Raw genomic sequence first — 12,198 nt, forward strand, 5'->3', positions numbered from 1 at the left:
TCGGATTCCTCTACAGTTTATTGTTACAGCAGAAGTTGTGGGAGACAGGAGGGTGCCCCCCACACATAACGCACCGTGGTCAGAGCCCCAAGGCAGCCCTTCCCACCGCAATGCCAAGCCCCAAGCAGCCCTGCCCAGCTTGGCTCCCTCCCCCCTCCCACTCTAGACACACACTGTCTAGACAGCTACCAAAGTTAGAGCAGCCAATGGCCCCAGCCCCCTTCCTATTGCCCAGCTCCAATCCTTCTGTCACACTTGTTCACTGCCCACCACTTCCCATTCCAGCTTCCATTTCCACACTGAATTTTTCTGTCACATCCTGAGGACCACTAACCTACCAGCAGTTCTCCCGACACGCATTCATTTAGGCCCATACCCTTCAGCAGTCTGAAGGGTTCATGAGAAGCCATATCAGCTTTGGTGAGTGTGGTGCCCCAGCCCCGAGCCCCCGACTCTTGCAATGTGGCATAAGGAGGCAGAATCCGGAGGAGGCACCACGGACAACTACAACAACCTCTTATCCCTTAGCTACAGACACCCAGAGTGGGGAGGGGGGGATACGTGCCTTCTCTGCCTTAACACCATGATGAAGGAGGGGGGTCATTTAGGGGTCTGGGTCCCTAAGAGATATTAAGACATCTCTCCCAGGAGCTGAGGGGAATCACAGGTTAGAGGTCAAGGTTAGGGTAGCAATCAAAGATCAAGTTCCTCTCCGCACACGATCTGCCCCGCTTCCCTTGCTCACTCTGGCCCAGTGCCCTACGCACCTCCCAGGTTAGTGCTGGGGGAGATGAGGGCTGGGTCCCACACCAGGGCAACAGGAGTCATTCAACAGGAGACCTCCATGGTGTGCCCTGGGGGCCCTGAAGGGAGATGCCCAGACTCGCTGCTCTGGGACAGGGTGCGAGAGCGGGATCGGTTGCCATCCAGGGATGCGGCACTGGTCAGGGAGGCTGTGCGAGACCGGGACAGGCGAGTCATGCAGGACGAGGCCACTGTGGAGACAGAAGGAGAAGCAGGCAGTCAGAGAGGAGAGGGGAAGAGAGGCTGGGATGCTTGGCTGGAGACGAGAGTTACAGATGGGGCCGGGGGGTCAATGAGCTTGATTTGGCAGATGGTGGTAAATCCAGGAATTAGCCTGAAAGGGTTGCTCCCCTCAGTGCCCCTCCCTCCTCCTGTGCCAACACACCCTGTCCTCATGACAGCCTCTGACCCACATACTCACTATAGCCCATGCCTTGCAGGAAGTACTTGAAGGCCTCGGTCAGCTTGCCTGGCTGTAAAGGTAAAACGAGGAGAGGGAGACAGGGAGGGGAGGTTAGAAGCTGAGCTAGAGCTCACGGCCGTGGCACGTTAGAGATGGGGTGTGTGGCGAAGGGTATAGTTCAGGGCCACTAATATCCCACCCCACAGATGGCAGGGGTACTCACCTGAGTCAGCTGGGGCTGACCTCCGGAGTCAGCCATCTGTTCAGGAGAGAGCCATCCAGAAAAAGTGATACACACATAAATAAAAAGTCATGCCGAGACGTAGAAGAGGGTCTCTCTTCCCCAGGTTCCCCGCTCCAGGCCTTTAGGGTGTTTTTTATTTTTTTTTTACTCCACCCACCCACTTGCTCCCATGGAGGACCCTGGGAGCCTAGCAGCTGAATCTAGAGAGGAGCTATGGCTCTGGACAGGGGGCCAGGAGTCAGGCTGGGCGCGGGGTACGGTTACTGACCTTGAGGAAAGAAGTCTGGGTGGGGTCCAGTTTCGAGTTACATTCCACCTGGAGTAAGGAAGAGGCTGAATGAATGAGGTCACACTCCCTGTGGCCCCTCCCAACCAAGGGACCCAGGGACCCAGACCCAGTTTCTTTCTTATCAGCCCCCTACCCATTTCCTTCTTACCAGGAATCAAATTCTTACGCCCCAAAGTTGCTCTCCCTGTCCCAAACAGAGCTTGCCTCTTGGCAAGACAGCCCTCTGACTGCCACCCTCCCTCACCCACACCAAGATTCCCTACTGACCACTGCATCTTCATGGGGTGCTTGGTCTCCTACCACCAGCATCACAGGGCACCTAGAGGCATAGTGTCGGGGAGTAGGCGGTGAGCCCCTGGCACTCCCTCCCCCGTCTTTTCCCAGAAGAGCAGCTGGAAGATGTTGGCTCCAAAGAGGAAACATCCTTCTGAACCTTGCTGACCCCACTAACAGGGTTCAAAGTGGTAAGACCTAGAGGGTCGTGATTTGCTAAACAGGATGGGGGGGGGGGCAGGTGACAAGAAAATTCCCTGGCAGAAGACTCTCCTTCTAAAGGATGGAGGCACCTAGGGAAGATCCAGGGAGAGAGGCAAAGCTTTATCCCTTAAAGTCTTACTTGAGGGTGATATCGCTTCCACGCTCAAAGTTCAGGTCTCGGCGACTAAAGAGGGTGCAAAAGAAGAGTAGGAATTTTAGGCAAGTAGTGCTATCCATCCAGACATAAGCCAGCTCCCCCGTGAGGAAGTTATCTTCCTCCCCAAGATTAGAGTCAAATATTGGTGATTACAGGTGGGAACTGAAGGAGAAGGTGGCAGACAGGCCTCAAGCATGAGCCCTGTGGTCATTTGTGCCCAAGGTCCCTGGTCAGAGGGCAGTGAAGGGGATGAAGGGCACAAGGATACGAGATCATCTAACTTCTGGGAATCCAAAAATCTAAGGAAGTAACAGGAGAGAGGGGGCCGGCTCCTCATAATTCTCCCCCTTAGGTCTGTCCTGCAGCTGCCCCAGCTGCCCCCAGCTGACCACCGAATCCTGCCCGCCTTGCATGGCCTACTTCCCAGTCTCCCCTCCCCTTCTCTGTGCCTCCCATGACCCCTGTTACTGCTTCTACATTTCTCTTACATGCCCACTCACTTGTTGTAGCTGTTCCAGTACAGTTCAATGTTCTCCAGGTTGGGGGCATGTGTAATGATATTTCTATACTTTTGTATCAACTCAGAATTTCCAGACAGCTCTTCCTGAAGGAAAGAAGAGGGAGAATAATTAGGGCTGGGAAGGGAAGTCAACAGTTACTGGATGCGAAGAGGCAAGCCCTCTTCCCTCCCCAGATCCTATTCCAAGTAAGGAAGTCACCGCAAGCATTCCAGTCCCTGCTGGTCCCCTCTACTTCTTCCAACTTCCACAACCACTTACCTGGCTGAAAAGATGTCCAAGGATCATCTCCGGAATGGAAGAGGTGAGGCCTGTTAGCTACGTGGAAAGGGCAGGTAAGAAAGCTCAGGACATTAGGTGGAGAAGAGACCTAGGCAAAGTGACATGGCTTCTTTCCTGCTCCATCCTCCCTCCTTGAAGCTCACAGGCCAATCAGTTATGTTGTTAGAGCCTGAATGGACCCATACGGGGGAAGCCCGCCCTAGATCTCAGCGCACAGGCCCCTCCAAACCTTGTGGGCTGCCCAATCCATCCAGCCCTTGGCATTGGGATCGATGTTGATGAGGACAAGACCCTCGACAGTATCCGGGTGGGTAAGCTGAGGGGCAGTAGAAGGAACGGAAATCAGAGGCATACATGGCCTTACCCCCTCCCCAGTGAGCTCCATCCACCCCAGGCTCCACAGGGCCTGTCTCCCCACCCTCTTACCCACGTCCTCCCCCTAAGCACACACTAATAAACAATACTCTGCCTGAGCCTTGGACCTGCCTTTCCCTCGTCTGGGGTTTTTTTATTTCTTACGGCATATCGCGACAGGACGTAGGCCCCAGCTCCAACACCGACTCCAATTATCGTGGAGAAACTGTGAAAGGGAAATGTAGGTCTAATGGGTCCTGGTATCCAAAACTTTGACTCTCCAAACTCCTCACCCTCCTTCCCAAGGCCACGGGCACAAAGGACAGAAAGGGACCTTCCTTTGGGGGATGCTGAAAAAGAAGGTGCCAAGGAGCTAAAAATGGACACTGGTGGCCAGCGTCAGTCCCTGAAGTCCTCCCCCAGCTCCCTCTGGGAGAGTGAGTGTCTTGAAAAGAAACACCTGTTCGCCAACCAACCAGACACTGTTTCCTATGTAGCTGTTTGTCCATTCTCAACTTTCAGGAGCTAGTTCAACTTGTTCTGTTTTAGTTCCTGGTTCCTCTAGAGGAACTGGGAAGAAGGGAACTTGAAGCAAGATGTTAAAAAAAAAGATACAACTTTAGTGAACAACAGGAAGAATGGGGAGAAAGAGAGCCAAAGGGTGAACCAGAGCTGCCCAGGGCCCTGGTGCCCAGGAAAAGCCAAGCCAAGGACAGAGCATCAAGGAGGCCTTGCCCGGCTTTCTTTTCCTTCTCCCACTCCCCTCACACACACACACGGTGCCCAGGGCACCAGGTGTGTGTCTGGAGGAGGCAGAGGGGGTGGGAGGGAAAGACAGGTTTGTCTGGTTCCTCGGGGACTGTGTCACCCCCTCCTCTTTCTTCTCTAGCTTCCAGATCAGAGAAGCCCCTCCTCAGCCTGAGGCAGGGCCAGGCACACAGCTTCCTTTTCTTCTCCTCTATCCCTTAGGGCTACTCTGCTGACTCAAGCCAGTTTTCCACACCCACCCACTTCCTCTCGGCAATCAGATTGGAGCATGGAGAAGGGAGGATACTTCTAGTCCAGACAGAACTCGCCCAGGAGCCGTGGACACAGGCGTTCTAAGGGCCACCTTGTGCTGGAAAGAGAACTCTGGCTTGTAGGGGTCCCCAGGCCTCTCACTTTAAGTACTGCAGGATGCAAGGGATCATGTCCGCAAGCTGGTCCAGAGATGGGTACTGATATCTGGGGAAGAAAGGAATGTTGAGGAAAACAGCAACCTGCCCTTACGGCCCCCACCTCAAGTGTCCTACTCTTCCTCTCCCAGAATCACCACTCGCCCTCCCTTCCTTCTTCCCCGGTCCAATCTTCTCCATACCTGCCACGTGCCTCACAGTCTGATGAGGAGGGAAGGAGCTAATTCTCACCCCAAAGGGAACACGGGAGCCCCCTCTTCCATTCCAGGGGCGTCCACATGAACCCGCACGAAGTTCTGAATGATTTCCTGCATATCCGCAAATTGAAACAGCGGCTTGAAGCAGGATTTATCTAAAGAGAATCCCCATCGCCCCAATAGTAGAATTAGACAGGGAAAATGTCCCCAAGTCACAACCCACCCTCTTTCTTTCATGCCACAGTCAGGCTAGGAGAGAACTTTTCCTTGACATGCCACATGGCTCCCTTCCCATACTGACCCCTCCCCTCACACTGACAGGGTTTTACCCTTCCCCGCAGCCTCTTCCCAGAAAGAAACGGGAGGGGAAGTGAAGGTCCTTACAGTTGAGTCCCACATCGTGGTAGGTGAGTATTGCTGGGCGTTTGGGTTTGGGGGTGCCATAGACAGTAAAAGTGACGGAGCCATAAGGTGTCTCCACAGAGTGAGTCTGCAGGAAAACAGGTCACCATCAGGTAGGAGTTAGGCTAAGAGGAAAAGAGGCAGGAGAGGAATCTCCACAAAGGTCAAGGAGTTGAGGGGAGAGGGGCAAAGAGAGGAGACAGGAACCAAAAAATAGAAACAGGATTGGCAAGAATTCAGTTTATGTAAAAATGACACTGCACGATGATTTTGAGGGTGGAAAAGAATAATGAAAGATCGCAGAGCATCAGGGAACTCTGAGAAGGGAGGAGAAGGAACGAAAGGGGAGAGATGGGGACAGGAAAGGACTGGAATAGAAGGAGAGGAAGCAGAGAGGAGAGAGAGCCAGGTAGCGGCCCTTTCCTTCCTGGGGAGAGGACAGCCCCTCCTCCCACCTGCGGCTGCCCCAAGCTGTTACCTGTCCCTGGTCCAGGAGGATTCGGGCAGCTAACTCAGCCTCCTGGAGAAAGACACACACGGACAGATACACACGGAAACACACAGCCACGCAGAGTCAGATGGAGAGACAGATACAGATAAAGAAAGGTAGGTAAAGAGACCAACAGAGACCAAAGACAGAAAGAGATTGACAAAAAGAGACACGGAGAGGATGAAGGTTAGCGTAGTTACAGGACAGAAGCCTGGACTCTCAGTTGTGGTGTATGGGGAGAGAAACACGGGTAGACGTGGAGAAAGCAGGGGTGTGGTTAGACGGAGATCATGAATTTGGGAAGGTAAGGAGTGAGGGGGTTGCCTGAAGGTCTGGAATTCGGGCCTGGGAGTCAGAGGGTCTCTGATAACCTTGGCCACCTCAGGTGTCTGCCCTGGCAACAGCGGCTTCTCCTCCGTGATCTGCACCTCCTGCAGCTCCGCCATGGTGGCCTGGCAGGGTGAGGAAACACGGAGACTGGGGAGGCTGGCTCCATACCCCCGCCCCTCCTCGAACAGCTGGCTTCCCCTCTCGGCCCTGGACAATAGGGCGCAGAGGGCCCCAGGAGCTGAGGACTACTCCGGGACACACAGAGGGCCTTTCCTGCCCCCAGCTCCAGATCCAGGCAGCGGGGGAGGAGGGCTTGTGGAGGAGGGCTCAGGACACCACTTCCTTTTAGCCTGGCCATCCCCAACACCCCTCAACACCCACACCTCCGGACCCCTCTCGCCTGTCCTGGATGGAAATACCAGGGTGGGGCAGCAGTGCAGCTCGGGTGTCCCAGGCTATATTTATGGGCCACCCCACACTCCCAGTTAGGTAGGGGGTGAAACTCGTGGCTCAGTGACTGGGTACTCTAAAGATACTAAGGATGGGTAATGAGAGTTCACCGTGGACTGTGACCTTCCACTAAAGCCCCAAGGTCAGCAGCGCAAAGGGAAAGGGGCTAAAAATGACCTGAGTAACATGACCAAGAGGGGGAGGGGGAAACAAGAAAAGAAGCACAAGGGACATCTGTGTCCAACTGACTCAGTACCTCCCTTCCTCTCAAGACTCTTCCTCCTGACTGTGAATAAATTAGCATATGCTCAATCTTTGAGACGGGGGCGAGGAGCAGAGCACCTGTGCAGACCAGCACAGTAAAGGGCCCCCAGCCCGGGGGTGGGGTCACTTACTGGGCTCCTATTGGCTGGATGCAGTGGGGTTAAGGGTCAGGGTTCTCACTCCTCCTGGCTCTGGGGTCTGAGAAAACAAGGCAATGAGGTGAATGACATGGGAGACAGACCCTGGGTCTTTTAGGGACAGAAAGCCTAAGCCAAGACCTGGACTACCTGGGTCACCAACCCTTGCCAGGTCACTAACTCTCCCCAATTTGTACCCCCGAGTCCAGTGAACAAGTCTTATCTAGGCCTCAACTAGAATCAGTACAGGCTGGAGGGGTCTGCGGGGCAACACAGAGAGCAGGTATCAGTCCAGGCGGGGGGGGGGGGGGGGCGGGGGGGTGGCGGGGCGGGGAGAGGAGAGAAGGAAGTGCTGATGTGGAGGAGAGAGCGTGGCTTGTGTCAGAACCTCTGGATTCTAGTCCGGGGTTCTGCCGCTACCAGTGCGACCTTGGCTCAGCCTGTCACTACTCTTGCCCTCAATTTCTCACTTGCAAACTACAAGTGGGGACTAGGGGATCCCCAAGATTTTTGACAGCTCTCGAGTGAGACGGGGTAGCAGAGCACGACTGTTTCTCTCCACTATTAAAAAAAAAATTTTTTTTAAGCCTCGTGCCATCTCTTCTCTCCTCCACCCAGTCTCGGTGTGGGTCCCACGAGTGGAGAAGGGGGGGTGGTGGAGCGGGGAGTGAGGGGCGGTCCCACAATCTCTTCCCAGCCTGCCCCGACGACCTGCAAAGGCCGAGCGCCGGCTGGGAAGGGATGAGTAGGACAGAAGGGACTGACTGGGCCCAGCCCCCGGGACCTGTCCCTACGAGTCCCTTCGCTGCGCGTCCGCGTGGGGACTGACACGCTCGCGCGGCTGGCGCGGAGCGCCCTGGACCCCGGGCACAACCTCGCGCACGCCCCAAACACGCCAAGCAGCCCGCGGAGCCTCCGCCTTTGTGCGCGGCGGCCCGGCGGCCTTCCCGGCGGGCCCGTTCCCGCGAAACGTCAACTCCGAGGGATCGGGATCAAACCGGCCCCGCCCCCACCCCGGCCCCGCCGGCGCCAGCCAGGCCCCGCGGCCCCTCGCCCGCCCTTCCCCCTACCTGCTGCCGCCGCGGCCACTTCCACCTTCACTTGCCTTTGACTCCCCGGCCCGCCCCGGCTCAGGCTCCCCACAGACCCGCCCCCGGCCCGCCCCCGCCCGCCCACGGGCCGCCGGATCCCCGCAGATCCGCCCCAGACCCCCTGTAAACACGCCCCCCTTCCCCCCGCCCCAGGCTGCCTGCCGCTCTGGGAGGGGCTGTGCTGGGGGCCCGAAGGGAGCTCTAAGGAAAACAAACTGATGGGTGCCTCCAGGCTCCGGCCCCGGCTACCCGCAACGGGGTGGCTGTGGGGTACGCGGGGATCCCTTAGTCCCGCGGGGGATCCCCACGCCTGCCCGCAGCACTGCCGCCACCCGTGACCTGGCTCTGCCTGTCGCACTCAGGCTCCTTACTTCACCCCCAGACTCCGAGGTGGGGACGGATAAAAGGGAGGCGAATCCAGGGCGCTGGCATCCCACGAATTTGACTCCACCCGCCCGGAAACAAGAGTACTAGGTTAAGGGAGGATCGCTGCTGAGGAGGCGGGGGTCTCGCCCGCTGGGAGGGGAAGGTGTGCCTGCGCGGACTGGGCGGTGGGGGCTGGAGGTGGGAGCGTCGAGGGCGCAGGAGTTCCAGCTCCGGGGCTCCCAGGGTCCTTGGTACCTCCTCTCTCTCCGCAGTGTCCCGACGCCTGCTCTCCGGCCGCTCCCTGAGGAGTTGGAAAACAAGGCGGGGAGGGGGGACGGGGATTGCGGGGGCCGCTATAAATAGAGGGAGACCGCGGGAGGGGGGGGAGAGGATGGCCAACGGGGACTCCCGGGTCAAGGCCCCAAGGGGGGGCGGAGGAGGGGCCAGGGACCCCCAGGGCTTCTGACTCTTGGGTAAACAGGCGCAGGGGTGGAGTTAACTCTGTGGAGGTGGAGTGGGGGCTTGGGGAGGACGCAGTGTCCTGGGCTGGGACCCAAGAGACCCTGTGGCTTCAGTGCTAACCCCTTCTAGTCTGGCCCAGAGAAGGACGGTGAGGCCAGCTCGGCCCGGCAGAATCGCATTGCCCAAACGCTGGTTTCTCAGGCACTGCTGCGTCTCTCAGGGCCTGGGTGGGTTTGATGTCCTGGACCCCTCACTCGCCCTGCCCTCCCCCCACTTACATGCACCCTCCCTGTGCCCCTAAGAGGAATGCCACCCAGAAGGGGATCGTTATGTGGCTAAAGGGATTCAAAGTTGTCTTAGACAAAAGGACACCAGACTGAATTTCTCCCCACCTGCACCCCTTCCAGGCCCCCTCCCCCGCTGAGGTCCCCACCCTATCCTCCTTCAGCCTGGCTCCCGAGTTGCCATTTCGGGGGCTGGGCACCAGGCCAGTTGGGAACAATGGCCAATGGAACTGGAGCTGCCAACTGCAACACCAGCTCAGACTGCCCCCCCAAGACCCCCAAAGTGCCTGCCCCCTCCTGCCTGGGAACTGCCCACCACCACCACCCTCACCACTCACAACCCAATCCCATCCAAGGAACATCAATGCCCCTTTCATCCCCACTTGGCAGGGTCTATTGGAAAGGAGGGCCCAAGAGGGAGGAGGTGACCCACAGTAGAACCGGTCAGGATCCAGCCCAGCTTTCAGCAGCCCCACATCTAAAGGATCTCCCTAGATCCCCCAATTTGGAGCACCCAAGTTTTCCTCCATTCCCTTCCCCCACTCCCTTCATAACTATTTACCCAGAAACTGGCACAGCAGGTGGGCACCCTGGCTCCTCTCCTAGTCCCGTCTCCCCTGTGATGTCATTTTAACACTCTCCCGGACAAGGAAAAGCCTGCTGGAATTGGGACTGTAGATAAAGATGCATAAGACAGAAGAGAGATTTCCCCAGCCTGACTGCAACTGGGGGAGAAAGAGCCTAGGGTGAGAGCTTCTGCTGGCAGCCTCCTCTGATGTGTCTAAAGTAGTCTTACTTGGAGTGGGGGAGGGAAGGACCTGGAGGTTCCAGCATCTAAATTCGTCTCTGGGTCAGGATGACTCAGGGGGAACCTGATAAGGGGCCGACGCAGGGGCGTAGGGCAGACAGGAGTTGGGAAATTTCCACTGGGATCTGTTTGCTTCCTAGGCTTGGGGTCTCAGCCTGCCACAGGCAGTAATGAGGCTGCTTCTGATCTAAGATGGGGTTCCTCCTTGTCAGGGCAGGTCTCAGCCTGGCCCAGTGTCAGTGGCCCAACAAGAATACTTTCTGTCTCTAATTTCCTTCTCTTGGGCCAGAAGCAGCTTCAAACTATACCTTCCAGTAAGCCACAGTTTTTTGTTTTTTGTTTTTTGTTTGTTGTTTTTTTTAATTTATATTTATTTTTGGCTGTGTTGGGTCTTCGTTTCTGTGCGAGGGCTTTCTCCAGTTGCGGCAGTTGCGGCGAGCGGGGGCCACTCTTCATCGCGGTGCGTGGGCCTCTCCCCGTCGCGGCCTCTCTTGTTGTGGAGCACAGGCTCCAGACGCACAGGCTCAGTAATTGTGGCACACGGGCTTAGTCGCTCTGCAGCATGTGGGATCTTCCCAGACCAGGGCTCGAACCCGTGTTCCCTGCATTGGCAGGCAGATTCTTAACCACTGCGCCACCAGGGAAGCCCCTAAGCCACAGTTTTAAGTACCTGCTCCATACAAGCCACTGTATAGATGGAATTCAGAGAAGTGTGATGTCTAGTCATACCCTCTCTAGAGCGTAGGATCCAGTAGTTGAGTGAAGGTATAAAGATAGAAAAAATTAAGAAGTGATGTATATATAAATTAATTGTTTAGACAATAAGTCCTATAGCAATAGTTTCCCACCCTTTTCAAATGGGAGATCAGAGATTTCCATTTCCAAATGATGGTTTTAGAATCCCCTGATGGGGACAAACCGTGAATTCAGCAATACTTTCAAATAAATTTGTTCAGTCTTCTGATAATCGCAACATCTATGCATCTATGCACCTACATGTGCAAAGCTTATTATTTACTCAACGACCAGTCTTCTGTGTACATACAGATTGCAGAGGTCCTTGCAATAACTCAGAAACCCTTGCCCCAGGAGGCTGCAGCCCACAGGCTAGGAACCATTATCTTAGTATAATTCAGAGGAGGAAAAGGGTTGGTTTTCTTTTAAAGCAACTAGTGCTCAAGCTGTTTCATTTTGGGCTTTTTTTATGAATTTATTTTTTACTTATTTATTTTTGGCTGCATTGGGTCTTTGTTGCTGCGCACGGGCTTTCTCTAGTTGTGGTGAGTGGGGGCTACTCTTTCTTGCGGTGCACGGGCTTATCATTGTGGTGGCTTCTCTTGTTGCAGAGCACGGGCTCTAGGCATGTGGGCTTCAGTAGTTGTGGCTTGCGAACTCAATAGTTGTGGCTCACGGGCACCAGAGCACAGGCTCAGTAGTTGTGGCGCAAGGGCTTAGCTGTTCTGCGGCATGTGGGATTTTCCCAGACCAGGGCTCGAACCTGTGTCCCCTGCAATGGCAAGCAGATTCTTAACCGCTGTGCCACCAGAGAAGTCCCAGGAAAAGGGTTTTGTTTCCCAGACCAGGGCTCGAACCGGTGTCCCCTGCAATGGCAAGCAGATTCTTAACCTCTGTGCCACCAGGGAAGTCCCAGGAAAAGGGTTTTGTTCCTAGGGTAAACCCTATGAAGAGTACAACAATGGAGTACTTGAGTGGTAAGGAGGGGCATTCTATCCAGGCAGAGAGAGATCATGAAGGAAAGTTTTGGGACAGAAATACACAAGTTACTTTGATGAATTGAATAGTAGCTACTATGTGCAAGGTAATTCCCATATATTATCCCCTAATACTATGTAAAGTAAGTACTATTGTCCTCACTATACAGATGAAGAAATTAAAGCTCAGAGATGTTCAGTGACTTGCCCAAGGCCACTCAGCTAGTAGATGACTTATCTAAGACTGAAATCCCCAGATTCATTCCACTCCAAGGTTATTCTCTCTCCACTAAGCTTCAGGTAGCTTCTGAAGCATATAATGATTAGGCCATTATGGCCCCAGATGAAGAGTAATGTTGATGAAAGGTAGGTGATGTTTGGTAAGGTAGATTGGAGCCAAGTGTGAAGGTCCTTGAATGACAGGCAAAAAGGTTTGGCATTTCAGAAAGGTTTGAAGATCCATAGAGTGTTCTTGAGTAGCAGCAATGGATAAATAATTGTT

The 12,198-nt window shown here is 55.1% G+C and overlaps 1 protein-coding gene across 5 annotated transcripts; it reads right to left on the reverse strand.

Annotated features, from left to right (window-relative positions):
- NDRG2 (NDRG family member 2) lies at positions 1-8,791 on the reverse strand. 5 transcript variants are annotated; one of them, XM_057543250.1, is made up of 17 exons: positions 8,686-8,791; positions 6,968-7,034; positions 6,164-6,244; positions 5,781-5,822; positions 5,285-5,390; positions 4,935-5,055; positions 4,690-4,752; positions 3,694-3,754; positions 3,404-3,490; positions 3,154-3,210; positions 2,875-2,978; positions 2,357-2,401; positions 2,008-2,059; positions 1,720-1,767; positions 1,431-1,466; positions 1,226-1,277; positions 1-995 (listed from the first exon to the last, which is right to left on the reverse strand). In XM_057543250.1, the coding sequence occupies exons 3-17, from the start codon at positions 6,236-6,238 to the stop codon at positions 829-831; spliced, it is 1,116 nt and encodes a 371-aa protein (XP_057399233.1). In that variant the 5' UTR covers positions 6,239-6,244; positions 6,968-7,034; positions 8,686-8,791; the 3' UTR covers positions 1-828. The 5 variants fall into 5 exon arrangements, with proteins under 5 accessions (XP_057399233.1, XP_057399235.1, XP_057399234.1 ...); XM_057543252.1 differs by lacking the exon at positions 8,686-8,791 and adding an exon at positions 8,436-8,635; XM_057543251.1 differs by lacking the exon at positions 8,686-8,791 and adding an exon at positions 8,044-8,127.
- Between the last annotated feature and the right edge of the window lie 3,407 nt (positions 8,792-12,198).

Source organism: Balaenoptera acutorostrata, chromosome 3 (assembly GCF_949987535.1).
Source record: "Balaenoptera acutorostrata chromosome 3, mBalAcu1.1, whole genome shotgun sequence".
NCBI lineage: Eukaryota > Metazoa > Chordata > Mammalia > Artiodactyla > Balaenopteridae > Balaenoptera > Balaenoptera acutorostrata.